The sequence below is a fragment of the Lutra lutra genome, chromosome 4 (assembly GCF_902655055.1).
Source record: "Lutra lutra chromosome 4, mLutLut1.2, whole genome shotgun sequence".
Taxonomy (NCBI): Eukaryota; Metazoa; Chordata; class Mammalia; order Carnivora; family Mustelidae; genus Lutra; species Lutra lutra.
This window is the reverse complement of record NC_062281.1, coordinates 65020825-65041148: the sequence shown is the minus strand read 5'-3', so window position 1 is coordinate 65041148 and position 20324 is coordinate 65020825. Positions and strand designations below refer to the sequence as shown.

Genomic DNA, 20324 nt, shown 5'->3' with positions numbered 1-20324 from the left:
AGATAGCGGGATTGCAATCACATGGGATTTATCTCTGGGATGCAGGGATGGTTCAACATATGTAAATCAATAAATATGATGCATCACATTAACAGACTGAAAGATAAAAATCACATGATCATCTCAATAAATGCAAAAAACCCACATTCAACAAAATTTAACATTCTTTCATGATAAGAACTTTTGACAAATCGGTATAAAGTGGACTAAAACTCAACATAAAAGACATATGTGAAAATCCTCAGCTAACATTGTACTCAACAGTGAAAGGTTGAAAGGGTTTTCTCTAAAATCAAGAACAAGACTAGAGTGCCCATCTCACTACTCCTATTCAACAAAGTACCAGAAGTTCTAGCCAGAGCACCTGGGAAAGAATAAGAAATGAACGCATCCAGATTGGACAAGAAGTAAGACTCTGTTTGTAGATGACATGTTCTTCTTATGCAGAGAAAACCCATAAGACTCAAGCAGTAAACTGTTAGAACTAATACATGAATTTAGTAAAGTTGCAGTATTGCAGTATATAAAACCAACATACAAAAATCTGTTGCATTTCTATATATTAACAGTGAACTATCCTAAGAAGAAATAAAACAACCCCATTTATAACAGCATAAAAAACAATAAATAGGAATATATTTAATCCAGCAGGTAAAAGATCTATATCCTTTTTTTGATGAAAGACATTGAAGAAGACAGATATAGGTGGAAAGATAACCCATGTTCATGAACTGGAAGAATGAATATTGTTTTTTTTTTTTTTTTAAGATTTTATTTATTTATTTGACAGCCAGAGATCACAAGTAGGCAGAAAGGCAGGCAGAGAGAGAGGAGGAAGCAGGGTCCCTGCTGAGCAGAGAGCCCGATGCGGTGCTCGATCCCAGGACCCTGAGATCATGACCCAAGCCAAAGGCAGAGGCTTTAACCCACTGAGCCACCCAGGTGCCCCAAGAATGAATATTGTTAAAATGTTTCTGCTACTCAAAGCCATCTGTAGTTCAGTGCAGTCCTTACCAAAATTCCAAATGGCATTTCCCACAGAAATAGAAAAAACAATCTTAAAATTTGTATGGAACCACAGATAGACAAAGCAATCTTAAGAAGAACAACAAAGCTGGAGGCCTATATTTCCTGATTTCAAACTATGTTACAAAGCTAGTGTAATTAAAATAGTAGGGTACTGGTATAAAAATAGAAACAGACCAATGGAACAAAATCAAGAACCCAGAAATAAACCATACATACTTGGACAATTAACGTTTAATACTTAATGGGGAAAGGACAGTCTTTTTAATAAAATTTGTTGGTAAAAGTAGATAATCCATTGCAAAAGAATGAAATTGTATTTCTGTGGTGTCTGTTATATTGTTTTCTCTTCCTTTTCTCATTTTGCTTTTTTGAGTCTTCTCTCTTTTTTTCTTAGTTTATGTAGTTAAAGCATTTCCAATTGAATTTTTTTTTTGAAAAATTGTTCATTACTTTCAATATTATGTTATGGTTTACTCTGGCCCCTATTTTATTTCTGGTCTTTCTTATTTCCTTCTTCTACTAAATTTCAGTTACATCTCTTCTTCTATTTTCTTGTGGTGTGATGTTGTCTATTTGAACTTTTTTCTTTAAAGATTTATTTATTTTGGAAAGAGGCAAGCACAAGCTAGGGGGAGGGGCAAAGAGAGAAGCAGATTTACCACTAAGCACGGAACCCAATGCAGAGCTTGATGTGGGGCTCAATCCCAGGACCTGGGATCATGACCTGAGCCTAAGGCAGATGCTTAACTGACTGAGCTACCGAGACACCCTATGAACTTTGTTTCTTATTACAAGCATTTATAGCATAACAAAATTAAAATTAAAAATAGAATTACAAAAAAAGAAAAGAACTATGACTCTTATTTCGCACTAGTACAAAAATCAAGTCAAAATGCTTTAAAGACTTAAATGTAAGACTCAAACTATGAAACTCCTAGAAGAAAAATCTCATTTACATTGGTATTGGCAGTGGTTTAAAAAATTTTCTTTAGGGTTCTTGGGTGGCTCAGTTGTTAAGCATCTGACTTCGGCTCAGGTCATGATCCCAGAGTCCTGGGATTGAGCCCCGAATTGGGCTCCTTGGTCCGCAGGAAGCCTGCTTCTCCTCCCACTCCCCTTGCTTGTATTTCCTCTCTCACTGTGCCTCTCTCTGTCAAATAAAAAAAATATTTAATAAAAAAATTTTTTTGACACCAAAAGCACAAAGAACAAGTGGGACTACACCAAACTAAAAAGCTTCTGCACGGAAAAGAAAAAAAATCAAACTGAAAAGGTAACCTGTAGAATGGGGGAAAATATTTGTAAATCATATATCTGATAAGGGTATATATCTGATAATCCAAAATACATAAGAAATTCAGATAGCTCAATACTAGAAAAAAATATTGTTTTTCAAAATTAGGCACAAGACCTGAACATTTTTCCAAAGAAGATAGATAAAGGGCCAAGTACATGAAAAGGTGCTCAACATCATTAATTGTCAGGGAAATGCAAATCAAAACCATAAGGAAGTATCACCTCATGCCTGATACAATGTCTCTTATCAAAAAGACAGGAGATAGCAAGTGTTGGCAAGAATGTGGAGAAAAGGAGACTCTTGTATACTGTTGGTGGTAATGCAAATACATTTAGCTACTTTGGAAAGCAGCATGTGAGTGCTTCAAAAAAACATAAAACTGATTCAACAATCCCACTTCTGAGTATATATCTAAAGGAAATGAAATCACTTTCTCAAAGGAATATCTGAACTTCCATGTTTACTGCAGTATTATTTACAATAGCCAAAACATGAAAACAATCTAAGTGCCTGTTGATAGATGAATAAAGAGAGATTATTTACATACATATAATCTTATATGTAATATAGTAGAATATTATTCAGCCATAAAAGGAAGGAAATTCTGCCATTGTTATTGTGACAATGTAGATGAAACTTGAGGGCATTATGCTAAGTGAAATAAGCCAGAGAAAGACAAATATTGTATGATCTCACTAATTTGTGAAATCTAAACAAACCTAACCTATAGTAAGAGAGAGTAGAGTGGTGTTTGCCAGAGGTGAGAGTGTGGAGGAAATGGGTGCAAGTGATCAAATGTGGTCTTCCAATTATGAGATGAACAATCTAATGCATAGTGTGGTGACTAAGGTTTACAACACTATATTTTGTATACTTGAAGGTTGCTAAGAAAGTGGGTCTTAAAAGTTCTCACCACACGCACACACACAAAATGGTGATCATGTGAAGTGATGAACCTAACCTTATTAATCATTTTGCATTATGTAAAATCATTATGGTATACAGTATAAACTTACATCATATATGTTAATTATATCTCAAAGCTGGAAAAAAAAATAGAAGTAGAAGGGGGGGCAGTAGGAAAAAAGCTTTTAACTATCTGCTTACATTAATTTCTTTAAACTCTAATGCAAGCTCAATGTGTGGATTACTTTAATAATGATTATTAAATTAAACATTTAATGAAATTTTATATTAAATATTTAATGTGTGATTACATGTTCCATAATTTTCCATTTTTAAACTGGTAGGATTAAAATAATTTACTCTAAGTGTTTGTAAGAAATATTTAATGATTTTAAATAGATCACATCTTGTAGACTTTCTTCTGATATGCCTTAAAAATGTATTAATCAATGTTGTCCATGAATCATTTATATGATTTTTAGTAAGACATAAAGATACTTCATAACTTACCATATTTGCATTGGTTTTCATTATAGGAATTATTCTTAATTCATTTACACGTTTTATGCTTATTTGTGAAATTGTAATTATGCTAGCTATTATGGAGGAAATAGGCATTTAAGATGTGATCTCAGGTTTCCATAAACATCTTGACTTATTAAGAAGAGAAAGACTTCTGGGGAAGATGTCAGAGTAGGAGGATCCTAGGCATAGCTCATCCCACAGATATACATAGATAACACCCACATCACTGTAAATAATGCAGAAATAACCCAAGAACTGAAAAACAGACTCTTCACAGTTGGACTTAGAGAAGAGACCACATTCAAAGTGGTAGGAAGGGTGGAGACAGGGGTGGAAACGAGTTAACCCCCTAAGACTGTCTATGGTGGGGAGAGACGACATAGGCATGGGGAGGAGGAAGGAGCAGAGCCCATACTAGGCGCCATGCGCATGAGGGACCTGCACAGGGAAGATAATACTCATAACATTTGGCTTTGGAAACCAGAGGGGCTTGACTTAAGAGTTCTTAGAGTCAGTGGAACTCAACATGTGGAACTTAAAAAATCAGTGGGCTTGATTCTGGGAGAGACAGAGTATGATAAAAAAAACTGAGTCCCACTCTAAGAGACAAACAGCCCTACGGAGATACAGTATAGAAGCAGTGACAGTTTGGAAAATACCTGAGATTTACTTGCTAATCTCAGAACTTGTGGTGGAGGGGCAGAGACATTTAGGAGACTTCTCCAGAGCAGGGGAGCTACTGGGAGTCATTCCAGACCTAGGAATAAGCTTCACCAAGGAGGTGAAAGAACTGTACTCTGTAAACTATAAAACATTGATGAAAGTATATGAAGATGACACAAACAAATGGAAAGATAGTCTATGCTCATGGATTGCAAGAACAAGTACTGTTAAAACGTTCATACTACCTAAAGTAATCTATAGATTTAATGCAGTCCCTATCAAAATATAAATGGCATTTTTCATAGAACTATAACATAATCCTAAAATTTTCATAGTTCCACAAAAGAATCCAAATAGCCAAAGTAGTCTTGAAAAAGATTAACAAAACTGGAGGTATTACAATCTCCAATTTCAAGATATACTACAATGCTCTAATAATCAGAACAGTATAGAAATGGCACAAAATAGGCACATAGATCATTAGAACAGCATAGAGAGCCCAGAAATAAGCCTACTACTATATGATCAATGGATCTTTGATGAAGGAGACAAGAATATTAAATGAGAAAAAATCCTTTTAAAAAATGGCGTTGGGGGGCACCTGGGTGGCTCAGTCAGTTAAGCATCTGCGTTCGGCTCGGGTCATGATCCCAGGGTCCAGGGAGCCCCAAGTCAGGCTCCCTGCTCAGTGGAGAACCTGTTTCTCCCTCTCCCTCTGCCACTCCCCATGCTTGGGCTCTCTTTCTTTCTATCTGTCAAATAAATAAATAAATTCTTTTTAAAAAAATGGTCTTGGGAAAACTGGACAGCAGCAACTTGCAAAAGAATGAAACTGGAGCACTTTGTTATACTACACACAAGAATGAACTCAAATGGATTAAGGACCTAAAAGTGAGATCTGAAATCATAGAAATCCTAGAACACAGCGTAGGTGGTAATGTCTCTGATATTGTCTGTAGCAACATTTTTCTAGATATGTCTCCTGAGGGAAGGGAAACAAAAGCAAAAATAGACTACCTGACTACATCAAAATAAAAAAGCTTCTGCACAGCAAAGGAAACAGTCATCAAAACTAGAAGAGAGCCTACTGAATAGAAGATATTTGTAAATGACATAATTGGATAAGGGATTAGTATCTAAAATATATAAAGACGTATGCAACCCAACACCAAAAAAACAGATAATCCAGTTAAAAATGAGCCAAAGATGGGAGCAAACATTTCTTTAAAAACAACATCAGATCATGGGTGCCTGGGTGGCTCAATTGGTTAGGCAACTGCCTTCAGCTCAGGTCATGATCCCGGAGTCCCAGGATCGAGTCCTGCATCGGACGCCCAGCTCCACAGGGAGTCTGTTTCTCCCTCTGACCTTCTCCCCTCTCATGCTCTCTCTCACTATCTCTCTCTTAAATAAATAAAATCTTAAAAAAAAAGAAGAAGAAGACGACATCAGATGGCCAAAAGAAACGTGAAAAGTTGCTCAACATCACTCATCATCAAGGAAATGTAAGTGAAAACCACAATGATATCACCTCATGCCTGTCAGAATGGTTGAAATTAAAAATGCAAGAGACAACAAGAGGTGCAGATGTGGAAAAAAAGGAACACTCGTGTACTGTTGGTGAGAATGCAAACTGGTGCCGCCACTGTGGAAAACAGTATGAAGGTTCTTCAAAAGATTCAAAATAGAATTACCATATGACCTAGTAATTCTACTACGGGGTGTTTATCCAAAGAATACAAAAACACTAATTTGAAAAGATATATGCATCCCTATGTTTACTGTAACATTATTTATAATAGCAAAAATATGAAAACAACCCAAGGGTCCATCAATAGAGGAATGGATAGATAAGATGTAGTATATATATATATATATACAATGTAATATTAGGCATAAAAAATAACAAAATCTTGCCATTTGCAAAAACATGGGTGGATCTAGGGGATATGATGCCAAGTGAAATAAGTCAGTCAGAGAAAGACAAGTACCATTTGTTTTCACTCATGTAGAATTTAAGAAACAAACCAAATAAAGAAAAAAAATAGACTTAAATATAGAAAACAAATTGGTGGCCACCAGAGGAGTGGGAGGATGGGCAAAATAGTTGAAGGGGGTTAAAGTGTACTTATGATGAGCACTGAGTAATATGTAGAATTGTTGAATCACTATATTATACACCTGGAACTAATATAACACTGTATGTTACTTATAGTGGAGTTAAAAAAAAAAAAGGCAGAATACAATCAAATGTGATAAGGTGGTCAGAGCAGTTGAATTCACTGTGAGTTAGCCAATAGGAGAGTAGGAGTAGGCTGCTTGGAGAGAGTAGGCCTGTTTACTGTAACTGCTTTTAATAGGATAGCTTTCTGCTGATCGAAAATGCTAAGCTAATCTGTGATCTTTGGTTGAATTTTTGACCAGAAATGCTATTCTTATTAAATTAAGCATATTTGCTTAAGAATCTCAACCTCTAGAGACTCTAGCCTTAAGAGGGCAAAGGAATATGTGTTTATATATTTTTAAAGAATAATTAGGATTTACATGTTTAGCATTGACACTTTAAATTATTTGTTTACCATGTACTTAGAATATTTTCAAGAAATATTTTCCTTGCTTTTGATGGGCATTTTAAAATTTCTTTTGCTATGTACTGACATTTGTGACGCATTGTGTATAGTGTTAAGAACTGCTTTCTTCATTGAAATCCTTTCATAAAAATTTATGTTTACTTGGCTTAATCAAATGTAAGCAATATATCCAAGGAAATATTTGCTATTTTAATCTATTTCAGGTAACTAGATTATATTCAGTAATTTCTATAGCTATAACATTTTCAAAAAGGCATAGATAGCTTTAATCATTCTGAAAAATAGAAAAAGTAGGGTCCCATTTTTTGACCTGTAAAATACTCATTTCCTAACTCCTTTGAGCCTGTTTGCAGCTCTTTGTATTGTTTTGTTCATCAGCTATTTCTCACTGAAATTTCTGCTGCCAGCTAGTGTTAAACGGGCTGCATATCAAACGATTTATCCTCTCTGTGCTCTCCACTTTCCAACAGCAGTGGCATCTATCATTTTATTTAATTTCCCAGTAAACAACAAGGGAGTTATTTCTGATTCTCTTCAGCTCTCAACTTTTGATCATACTCAACTCTAAATTCGATTTCGCATTTTCCATTTACAGTGTCCAAACCCGCTCCTTCCTGTTGTTACAGTGGTCAGTCTCTTTGTCCTCATTCTTATCTGTTGAGTCTATAATAGGACAAATCTCCAAGCCAAATTCTGCTTTATTACATAAATGAGATTAATAAATTGAACTAATAATCCAACTTTTTAAATATTCTGTCTATAAAATAAAACTTCAGAGGTTGAAAATTTGTCCCATCAAGTGTCTGTTCTGTTACTCTGCCCATATCGACAACCAAGGATTTATTTTTACCCAACTTGCCCATTCTTGCGCTTCTGTTTACCATTTTCCCCCCAGATATATCACACATGTAGAAGTGGTTTTGATATAGTCCACATCCTTAAATAATTGTATCTAGCAAATGTACAGAATTCTGTGGGTTAACTGTGCTGCCTATGAACTCATTTGATACAGTAGGTTTATAATTCCCATCATCACTGTTTTACATTTGGAGAAAGTGAAATTCACAAAATAAGTAATACTTCAGATGCAGGCCAAAATTAATCCTGAGGCTATAAATATGTTTACAATTTTTTTATATTCTAAAACATGCCTTTATTTCAGTTTGCTTTTAAAAACAAATACAGGTTTAAAATCTAACACTATTGCTGTTAATTTTAATTGTTATACTTCAAATGATATTAAATTGTGATAGGTGAATGTGTCTTTCCAGTAATTTCAAGAAAATAATTTGATTGCATGATTTCACAGCAGAAAACCGTTATAGTGCTTTGATTTCCTGACTATGGGGACATAAATACAGAAAGAATTCAGATTATTTGCTGTTATACAAGCACCGATTACCAAAATGTATCTGGTACATTTTCATGTGGGCTAGGAAGTCAGTATTAAGATATCCAACTATTTTCTGTCCCTTGTTATCACTTGGATAAATTCATCAAATATATCCTAATCATATTTCACATGTTGCCTTTGGCATTATATTTGTATACTAATTAATATTATATTGTACTTATTGTTATGCCATATATGCATTGTGTTGTATTTATATAATATTTTGGAGAATTGTAAAGACTCAGAAGACCAGGTCTGAATTTTTAAGAAATTATTCAGAACTCTCATAATACTAAAAACTACAAGGAAACATAATTTAAGTCAAGCCTATGTTTCTCACATCAGGTTATTTTTAAAATGCATTTTTTCATATTATAAGACAAGTATATATTTATCATAAGTTTCCAGAGACATAGAAACACAAAAAGAAGAAACTAAAACTACCTGTAGTCTCTGTTCAGATAAAACCACCAAATTATGGTTTTACTGTTGTTTTTCCCAACAAATAAAGCAGTATCTGCCACACAGTGGGTCTTAATAAATATGAGAAAATTAATAAATGAGTAATTAGTGTAGTTAAACTCTAACTATTGGTTTTGTCTTTTTCCTTTTTGTAATCCGAGTGCCCCACTTAAGCCTTGATTGTCAAAGTGTCTACTTCAAAGATGGCTATTTCCAATAAACATACCATTAGCCACAGTAGACTAGATAAAGGTCCCAGCCACCTCCCCTGGCTGAAGCTTTTTTGTTTTAGAGATCTTGTTTGATTTCAATTACTGGCAATTTGGGCCACTTGTTTTTTCTCTCCCCAAGCTTTTAATTCCCAATCTTATTTTTTAAACTGACCATTTAAAAAATTGACTTATTTTTTAAATTTTAAAGAGTGAGCCCACTAAACCCTAGGCTTCCACCCTCAACTCCAATAAAAGCAGAACCCCAGCATTGTGATTGCTAGTGCTCTCTCTTTCACTCTCTCTCTACCTGTGATTTCACTGTGTTACCCCCAGGTGTGCTGTATACTTTAGGTCTTATAAACAATAAACTTTTTTTTAGAAGATTTTATTTATTTATTTGAGAGAGAGAGAGTGATAGAGAGCATGAGAGCGGAGAAAGTCAGAGGGAGAAGCAGACTCTTGTGGAGCTGGGAGCCCAATGCAGGACTCGATCCCGGGACTCTGGGATCATGACCTTAGCCAAAGGCAGTTGTTTAACCAACTGAGCCACCCTGGTGTCCCTAAACAATAAACTTTTAATTTTTCAAAGTCTCCTGATGGCTATTGCTGAAGGGCATCTTGCAATCATGAGAACCACAACACTGGTTATTGAGAGGCTGACACCAGCACAAAATATTAATATACACCCATATGAATTTTTATTTTTTTAATTAAAAAAAATTTATTTATTTATTTGAGAGAGATCACAAGTAGGCAGACAGGCAGAGAGAGAGGAGGGGAAGCAGGCTCCCCGCTGAGCAGAGAGCCCGAGGTGGGGCTCGATCCCAGGACTCTGGGATCATGACCTGAGCTGAAGGCAGAGGCTTTAACCCACTGAGCCACCCAGCCACCCCCACTATGAATTTTTAAAACAAAACTAGGATCATAGAGTAGACATTGCTTTTAACCATTTTTCCCACTTACTGAGATATATCTAGCAATTACACAATTCAGTATTCTAGTACCTTTCAAATTATTAAATGATTTAAGTAGTTTAAGTATCACTTTAAGACCCACATCATATGAAAATCTATGAAAAGAGGTCTCTTTAACATTTTTTGAATTAGCACACCATGCCTGTCATTGATACTGCCCTGCTTCCAATCTCTACTGGATCCCTACAAGTTCAGACTGTTCCACAATCAGAGGCAATCCATCCTTCCACCATCGTTTGTTGACTTTATTCCCTGACCTCACACCAGTTTCCTCCTAAGAAATTATTTACCATTTCCCAGCAACTCTGAGCTCTTCCAGTGTGAGAGCCTTACCACACACTTTTCCTTCTGTCACGAATGCTAGTCTCAGCTCCTCCTTCCTGAGAATACACACGCAGCCTTCCAAATCCAAATCTAAGATTTCACTCCTGGATCCTTTGTCACAGTGACCTTCAGGAGTCAGCACAAATTACATAGAGTAAGTCACCTAATAGAAATGGATTTGAGTCAATTGAGAAAGAAAAAAGGAAAATTTTGATTTGCAGAGGCAGTCAAAACTCTAGACAAAATTATTTCCCTGTTGTCCCATTAATAAGAATAACTCATCTGAGTCAAGTACATTCTTTTCTCCTTCTCAGGAAACAGTGGCATTTAATTCTTCTCTTCTGAGACCCCGTGTGATTGGAGAATGGATTGGTCGAGAAGAGAATGATCCTGACCCACTGGCTGCTGAAATGCTCCAGCCCCCAGTTCCAAGAAGTAAAAATGAACAGTGGGAAAATGAAGATAATAGCTCTAGCCCTGCAAGAAGGTGAGATGAAATGCCTTCTTAAATTCTGAGTATTGTTGGTTATTAAAAGCGAATGGGGACATAAATCCAAGGATGTGATTTTGATGAAAGAACTTAACAATTTTATATAGGAAATTATGTTGGGTTCCACATAAGTTGAAAATTAATTTCTCTGTTTTAAAATTAAAATTTTGCAGATTTGCTTTTAGATTTTGGTCTTAATTTTTTCTTTTTATCTAAGAAAATCACCATCTCTTTGCTACTAAAACCAAATAGAGAAATAATTTCAAAGACATAGGCTGTCATTCAAGACCCACTATAATGCTGGGCAGGGAGTGGCTGACTGTTAAGAATTGGAGATGAAGGGGTTCTCATTTACCAGAGAGATGTAGCTGATCAACAAGAAGAAAACTATTAAATGATTATAGACTACATGAAGCAGAGTTAATGGAGAATATGAGAGAAAACCTTGGTTTAGAACCATTTACATTTAGAGTTGGTAGCTATGATTGAACATTATTCTTTTCATATTCTGTATTTAATTATGATTTGTGAATTTGAAAGCCCATATTTCACTTACTCAGTCTTATGATGCTCAAAACAGTGGTAGGAGATGTTGATAGAAGTGAAGCAGTTTTGAAATGTCCAGATCATATTTATTAGAAAAAAGTATATTCAGGACAACCTTTTTCTTGTTTTGTAATACCACCTGCAGTGAGTGAAATCCCAAAATGAAAACTTCCACAAGAAGTTGGAGTGAAAAAGCATATGGAAGCATGGCTTACACAGGCCTGAGAAAATAGATTTAAATGCTCGTGAATTGAATGTGAGAGTGCCACAACTTTCATTGGGTGCTACTAGCTGACCACCACAGAAAAGTTTTTCCTATGCATAGCATAGCCACAGTAACTTTGTATTTCCTACATTAATTTAGCAGCAACCAGTAACTATTCTTTCTCAAGGAGAAAATTGTATTTTCTACAATGTAATAGCTTTCAGGGGTTTTTTTACTTTGACCTATCACTTGGTTAGAAGGAAGGAAATTCAGAATACTCATTAATGTGCTTCAGGCATATAGAAAATTGATTCTATTTCCATGAGAAATAACTTTTAAATTATTTAAATAGTTGAAGTGTCCTGTGTAAGGAGAAGAAAACCATTTTAAAAAATCCATTTACCTTCTTTTGTGAAATGCCAGATCAATTTCACCTGTCAATGAGGGTAATTTTATTTTTAATACCAGACTTATGAAACCCACTAGACCTTTATCTTTAGTCATTGCCAGATCTTTAATGTAAAGTAGAGAAATGTCAACTTTCATTTTGCTTTCATTTAGTCATAATAATAATTGGAGCTATTTATTGCAAATGTTAGTGCTTCTATTTTCTTCCTGGCTTCAGTGATCTCTGATTCCCTCCTGAATACCCAATAAAGGGGAATATTTCCTTCAGTGTAAGTCAAATCCCTCTCCCAGAAAACTCAACCTATGAAGATCTCTCTCACCTATTTGTTATGAAAACTTTTTCTTAGTGTTACTGTTCTCTATCTTTAAATCATGAATTGAGGTATTCTCTATGAAATGAAGACAGGTGAAATCCCACCCCGATGCCCCATCAAAACAGAAAGAATGTGTGCATACCTGAACTTAGTTTAAAGAGTAACAATAAACTATGGGTTAGAAACTGTATCTCTCCCATCTTCTAATACCAAACAGGATTCCGAATTTATATCAGGAACTCACATAGCAATAGATTTGATTTGGATGAATAAAAATGGATTGGGAGAAATTTTTTAATGACTTTAGAGGTTATAACTCGAGCATTATCTTTTGCCTTTAAATAGTAATGAACTTGTAGTATAACAGTCTTAAACATTAACAGCCTGAGTGGTATTCCAGGCTTCAGAAGGAGAATTAATTTTCAAGGTGACTTCTTCCATTTTTCTCTCCCCTACTGGGCCTGGAACATTGTCATTACCAATAGACATTTGTTACATGAGTGAAGGAGGTACATAGAAGGCTGTGAGTAGACATCTGCTAAATAAAGCTTATTTATAAGAAGGGTTGTTTATAGTCTGTCCTAACTTTTTGCCCTTTCCTATCACAATGTTGTTAAATGCTCGAGTCTTATTTGAATGGCTGTTATTAACAACACTCCATCTTTAGTACAGAGCCAACTTTTCTCCTTAGGTCCTGCATATGGAACATTGTATAAAGAGGGTCAGAAACTTTAGAACACAAAGGTGTCACCTGAAGGGTTAAGTGCTGGTTAAAAAGAAAGCAGTTATGAGGGCAATATGGAGAAACTAATAGGATATGACAAGAGTGATTGACATGGGGTCTCTGACCACTCTGTAGTCTCTGGTTGGACCCAAGAGATCTGTGGATCTCTTGAAATTAAATTATGTGGACAAGGTTCTGTGCACATGGGCATTTCCCCAACACATTCTTAGATTTTCCATAAGGTTCTATTAAGTAAGTTTAAGAAAGAAATTAAAGGATCTAAGCAAGAAAAAGAACGGGGATTTATAAAAGAGAGAGGTGAATACATTGGGGAATGATTGAAGGCTTTCTAATACTATCAATTGGCATGAATTGCAATGGCTTAACTAGTCATTTAGTGGGAATGGGAAATCTATGTGTTTATTGTACATTTAGAGATATTAAAAATAATCATACATTGATAATGTAAATGTAAATTAAAAAATGAGTGTAATAGATCTATATAATTCTGTTTGAAGCCATATTTTTCTATTTTAAGCCATCTTAATTAAAGTTTCCAAAGATGGGTAATGGATTTCCTAAAATTACTAGCTAAATTCTAATGTGAATTTGTTAATAGGCTTATCAAGCCTTGAAAGCCTGATGAAGCTCCTCTGAGCTTAACCACTTTATTAAAGCAAGAATAATATCAATAAATATTATAGATCTGGTGAACTGGCTTTATTTGTTCAGTGAGCATTGTTATTAGATGGTAAATATGCCATAAAATGAGTAGAAAATCTTATAATTTAGAAATATGTATTAAACATTAAAATAAAAGCTAAAATCACTTTCCACTAAGCAGTGTTTCTTTTCATTAAAGCTCATAATTGCTTCTCATGTATCTGTTAACAGAGCCTAGAAATGTTCCCCTTTTTTTAGAGCTTCCTCAATTGGCAGGAATAGACAAATAATAAACAAGTAAATATGCAAATATATACCATAAATTCAAGTAGTGATTAGTGGCAAGATGGAAAATAAACCAGAATAAAAAGGAAGAAAATTAATAAAGGGCACTATTTTACGTAAGAAGTCCACAAACAAAGAACCTTAATATCGTCAGATTTTGGCTATTGTGGACATGATAGAAAATATGTAATACATTTCAGAGACTGAATTAAGCTTAGTATTTTAGGGGTATTCTAACTTGTAAATTTTAAGGAGAGAGAAAATTGATTAATCAAAAATTAATCTGTCAAAGGAATAAAAAAAACAGAGGCCTTAAAAATATCTAAAACATGCAAAGAATGTACCTTATGACTCACACATTTCTTTTTTTAAGCCAAAAAGCATGTAACTAATTCATGCGTTTATTTCAGAAGGTTGATGAGGTCATTTTGATATGTTCAAAATTTGTTCTTTCTCATTTATTCATTTATTTCTTTAGGAAATACATATCCTAATTCAAGTTATTTTATGAAAACATCGCTAGTTACCTATAGACTTACAGACTCATAGGTGGTTTCTTATGAGACCAGCAACATTTTGAACTTACTGTCTAGGACTCATGGCCTAACACTATCTTCAAGACCAAACCATGTATTTTAATGAGATTCAGGGAAACACTTACTGCAACCTTTATGAAATTATCTTGCTCATTGTTGGCTTTTGAATAGGAGTTATGCATCTATAATATACCATTTCTTCCTTATCTTCAATATTCCAATCTACATAGTTTCCCTTTTTCTTTTTCACTACTAATATATTTTCCCTCAATTTTCATATCTGTCAAGTTTGAAGACTCATATACATATTCTTAAATTAATTCTTACTTTATTTAGTGTGTTTAAAAAATAGGGTTCAGAAAGAAAAAGTGAATTTGTGCTAGATACTGGGTGAGACAAGTATGAAAAAGAACATCCTAGATTCAAAGAAACTCTTTACACTCTCCCTTCAACAACCTGGGCCTTACTGCAAGGAGAGTCCTTTCATTTCCAACTAAAGCTGAAAGGAAGGGCACAGATTCTACCTGCTAGGCTGCAGTGGTGAACTAAACAAGCATAGGAGATGGGTTAAGAGAGGAGAAATCCAGTTTTCCACCAAAGAATGCACCTGGGATCAGATAAAACTAATACTTACCTATATTCAGAAACAAGAATGTGAAACAAAATACAGCAGGGCCAGATATGCAGGGAAGAGTGGGGTCAAGAGGAGAGAAGCAATGGTCAGAATGTAGGCCATCAGGAGGGGGAGGAAGGCGCTACCTGGAGAGATAAGCTGAGGGAGAGGAGTGGCCACATTAAACCATCCTTTTCCATCTGATCCGGTTTAGAATTTATCTTTTTGAACCAAAGTAAAATGACGCCCTAGATTGTATAATTACTACATTGAAGTATTAACTGCTTTTCTTTCTCATAAGGCACCTAACCTTTCCCCATCCCACTCCCCACTTGTCTGCAGTAAGAGCCTTGCTTCCCTGAGGCAGGGTGCTATTTTCTCTCTAATGTTGTAGTTTTCACTTCTACAATCTATAGGTTATGGAGCTGGAATAGAGGAAGGTGTCATCCTTGTTCCCCTTTCCTGCTTGTAGACCTTACTGTCTCCTTTCCCCCTAAAAAGGTATCTTGTTGTGAATTTCGTGTTTTATCCATGGCAGTCTTCCACCATTTCTTGTAGCAATAATTTGTCAATTCCCAGGTCATTCCCTTTTCCCTAAATATGCAAGCATCTGGCTCAACTGTCACTTTTCCTTGTACCCTTCCTATCTTGATGAAGTTAATAACCACATTAATGATTCTTCCCCACACCTAGCATCTTCTTTCTTTGCCTATTCTTCCCTACTGATCTTGAATTCCACCCTACTTCACCTATTCCCTCTGTTATATCTAGGCCTCATTATTATTAACTGCAAACTCTAGTGTCAATTTCTATGTATTTCACTCTTTGACTACACCTTCTGTCTTTCTAGTTCATTCCCTCTGGTACCCAGCTTTAGCTAGGACCCAAATACACTGGTTCTACCGAGTTTTTCTTGCCACTCATGTAGTTTTTATTTTATTTATTTTATTTTTTATTTTTGCTGTCACAAATAGTTTGTTCTTTTATTTTATTTATTTTTTCTTTTTAAATTTTTTATTTCTTTTCAGCGTAACAGTATTCATTGTTTTTGCACCCCCCCTCCCAGTGCTCCATGCAATCTGTGCCCTCCCTAATACCCACCACCTGGTTCCCCCAACCTCCGACCCCCCCACCCCTTCAAAAACCTCAGGTTCTTTTTCAGAGTCCATAGTCTCTCATGGTTCACCTCCCCTTCCAATTTCCCTCAGGAGAAGGGAGTTGTGGGAGTTTTTATTTTTGGCTCATTATTTTGATCTACGGTTCCCTTACCTCTTTTGTCCTTTGTTTTCCTTGTATGGTAAAACTACCTTACTTAAATCTAACTCTTTGTCTGTTCTGTGGCTGAACTGGCATAGACTTCTTCCTGTGGAGAACACTTGGCTACACTGACTGGTATCATTGTGAATTCATGACCACCAAGAAGTCATTGATCCTGCCTGAAGACACTCTGCATTCACGTAGTCTGTTCACATGTCCGTGCTCCTTAATGATGATTGCATGCCTTTTCTTGTCTCCACAAACCTCCAGTACTTCTCCTCAATCTTCATGTTCAACTGATGACCCTTAGAGGACTATAATTGTCATAGTCACTCTGGAACACAGTCTGGGATTTTTATATAAAACTAGCCATGCAAATACCACATGGCCCAACAGTTGTACTAACCATGCAAATACCATATGACCCAACAGTTGTACTCTTGGGCACTTTTCTCAAATAAATGAAAATTTAGTTCACACAAAAGCATGTATATAAATGTTCATAGCAAGTCCATCATAATAGCCAAAAACCTTAATCCAAGAGTCCTTTAAATTTGAATGGTTAGATAAACTGAAGTATATCCATGCCATGGGATACTACATAGGAAAGAAAAGGAATGGACTATTGTTACATGTAACAGCATGAATGAATCTCCAAGGATTTAAATTGCCTGAAAAAAGCCAGTCTTAAACTTGTATGATCCCATTTATATTTATATGATATTATTTTTAAGATTTTACTTATTTATTTGATGGAGAGAGACACAGCAAGAGAGAGAACATAAGCAGAGGCAGTGGGAGAGGGAGTAGCAGGCTTCCCACTGAGCAGGGAGCCTGATGTGGGGCTCGATCTCATGATCCTGGGACCATGACCTGAGCCGAAGGCAGATGCTTAATGACTGAGTTACCAAGGTGCTCCTATATTATTCTTGAAATGATAAAATTAAAAGAATGGAGAACGGACTAGTGGTTGCCAAGGATTAGAGACAGGGAAGAAGGCATATAGAGGAAAGCAGGAGTGGTTAGAAGAGTCTTATGGTGTTTGAAATGGTCTGTATCTTGATTCTGATGGTCGGTATATGATACACAAACCTAAACAAGTACTAAAGTTATCTAGAACTAAATACACACAGGCATACATATACAAATGAGTACAGTTAAAATGGGAAATCTGAATGAGATTGGAAAATCATACCATTGTCAGGATCCTGGTTATAATATTGTACTCTAGTTTTGTAAGATAATGTTATTGATGGAAACAGTGTAAAGAAAGAGTGCATAGGATCTTTCTTTATCATTTCTTAGAACTACATATAAATCTGTAATTACTTCAAAGCCAAAAAAAAAAAAATTAAAAACGTTAGTGAACTGTTGAAAACACCTTGAGATTTTGACAGTCAACCTCCCCCAACAATCTTTCAGCAACAAACGTTAGTATCCATTGATGATTCTAGCCTGAAGAGTTAAACTATGTTGGTGGTTGCAAAATGGTGGTTTTTCTGAATCTGTCATTTCTTCTACATTTATTAACCAGCTTAGTGTGGAAAAATAAAAGCTTTTTCTCCATCCCTATTTCCCCTGACCTTCTCTAACATAGTCACCCTAATTTGGAGGTGAACCAGGGAGGTGGGGCTGATTGATCTTTGCCCACTGGTGACATGCAATGTCATTTTGCTCTTTCCATTCTCTACTTCGACAGTGTTGAACCTGGTACTTCTATTAAGACAGCTTGAAATGTTCTGATCTGTGCCCTGAAATTTATCTGGTTAGTTCTTTATTTTTGTTTTTTTTTGTCAAGCTTCCTCAGCATTTTGGCCTGGAGGTAGTGGGGACAATGCATTTAACCTATTTGCCTTATGGGTCTTTACCTTTAGAAAGTGTTATCTTTCCATCCTGCTTGGGGAAGACTTCCTCTACATATCATGTGTTTTTCTTTTATGGGGTGACATTTGGCATTTCCTTTCTTTGGACAATAACAGGAAAAGAAATTGAATTACAGAGAAGAGAAGAACTTAGGGACAGTTTTTGAAACTCTATGTGTTTGTTATTTGGACTTGTAAGTTGTCCGGTCAAACACTGTCTTGAGAAGTTGGAGGAGAGGGAACCATGAAAGGCAACATTTACCCATAGGGTCCCAGCTTTATCACAAAGAAACTCTTCCAAATTTGCAAGGACTCTCTAGACTGGCAGAAACTGAAAAACGTTTAATTGCCAGTTCTGGATCTATTCTTTCTTTTACCTCATCCTACCCCAAGATCTAGGCAGCATGATAGGACAATGAGGAAATTTACTTTAATCATAGAAATTAAAATTTTTTGTTGTGTGGGTGGCTCAGTTGTTAAATGGCAGGCTCTTGATTTCAGCTCAGGTCATGATCTTTGAGTCCTGGACGGAGCCCCGTGTCATGCTCTGTGCTCAGCGGGGAATGTGCTTGAGGATTCTCTCTCTGCCTCTCCCCCTACTCATGCTCTCTCTCTCTCTCCCAAATAAATAAATAAATCTTAAAAAAAAAAAAGAAATTAAAGTTTTCATTTAAAATAATCTTGTCTGTGGTGCCTGGGTGGCTCAGTTGGTTAAGTGTCTGCCTCTGACTCAAGTCATGATCTTGGTGTCCTGGGATAAACCCCGACATTTGGCTCCCTGCTAAGCAGGAAGTCTGCTTCTCCTTCTCCCTCTGCCCCTCCACCCTGCTTGTGTTCTGTCTCTCTCTCTTTCTCTCAAATAAATAAACTTTTGAAAAAATAATCTTGTCATAGTATGTTAAAATAGTTATCCCATTACATTTGTTTGTATGTCAAGGAATTTCATATAAAAATGTGGATTTTCTGCCTCCTCTTTAAAAAAATCAGAAAAATTCTTTAACAGTGGGCTTTCATTATGACTTGGTGACAATTGGTAGGAGCTGATTAGCACCTCCTCCCTTAAGTGGGGCAGAGTTTCAGTTTGCCATATTTCTTACCTATATTCACTTGTGAGATAGTTAATGAGGTACCAAAGGATGTCTAGGAAAGAAGACTGTCTGTATTTCCCTTATCCTTAGGGAAGATATTACTAATATGACTATAATTTCACATAGTGAAATTAATCAAATGAAAATTTGGTTGTAGATTATTTTATTTATCAGAGCTAATTAATAGAGTTGTCATCATTGAAAACTAACATTTAAAATATTTCTTCAGCTTAAAGGTGGAGCCCAAGACTAAAGGATTAAAACAGCAGCAACAGCAACATAAGAAACTTCTGGCAGCAATGCTCTCTCAAGATTCTTTTGAGTCCCTCCACAGCCCTACCCCATCTGTAACAGAAGAAGATATTGATAATGAAGATGATGCAATGGAATTGCTGGGTAATTTTAAAAATTAATAATTTCTCTTTTTCTTCTTCTCTGGCATTGTAAAAATGTGTAGTGATTAAGAGATTTTAAAGTTTTTGAATAGTTTTGTCTTAGGGGAAAGAAATCATTTAACATATACTTTATACATTAGCCTTTCACAAAGTTGCATGTAAGAACTAAATTGAAATCACCTAAGCATGTGAAGTATTTATTAGACTGTATTTTGTGCTTTGTATATGCAACACTTTACCTTCTGACTCCTTACTCAGCCTTTATTCCATGTGCAATTGTGATAAAAATTCAAGTCTGTCTGCCTTATTCTCTGATTATGATTGCCTTGATCACATCTTTTGTCTATAAAATATAACCAAAATACGTATTCCAGCCCTCACCCCAAGATGTTCCCCTATTGTTTCAAGGATGTTTTAGAAAATACAGTAAAATTTAGAGCAGCAGTTAGTAAATTAGTGTTTTATGTCTTCCATAAGTTAGAGGAGAGTTTGCAAGATTTCAGTGTTTTCATAGGCTTGTTACTTTCATGAAAAACCTTATTAGTGTTGTATATGTAGGGAA

At 35.6% G+C, this 20324-nt stretch overlaps 1 protein-coding gene across 1 annotated transcript in view; it reads left to right on the top strand.

Moving 5' to 3' along the window:
* Positions 1–20324, top strand: part of C4H8orf34 (chromosome 4 C8orf34 homolog) — a 383506-nt gene that overhangs the window by 136899 nt on the left and 226283 nt on the right. Inside the window, 2 exon segments of the mRNA XM_047728261.1 lie at positions 10691–10863; positions 19597–19763. Coding sequence (XP_047584217.1) covers positions 10691–10863; positions 19597–19763 — 340 coding nt within the window.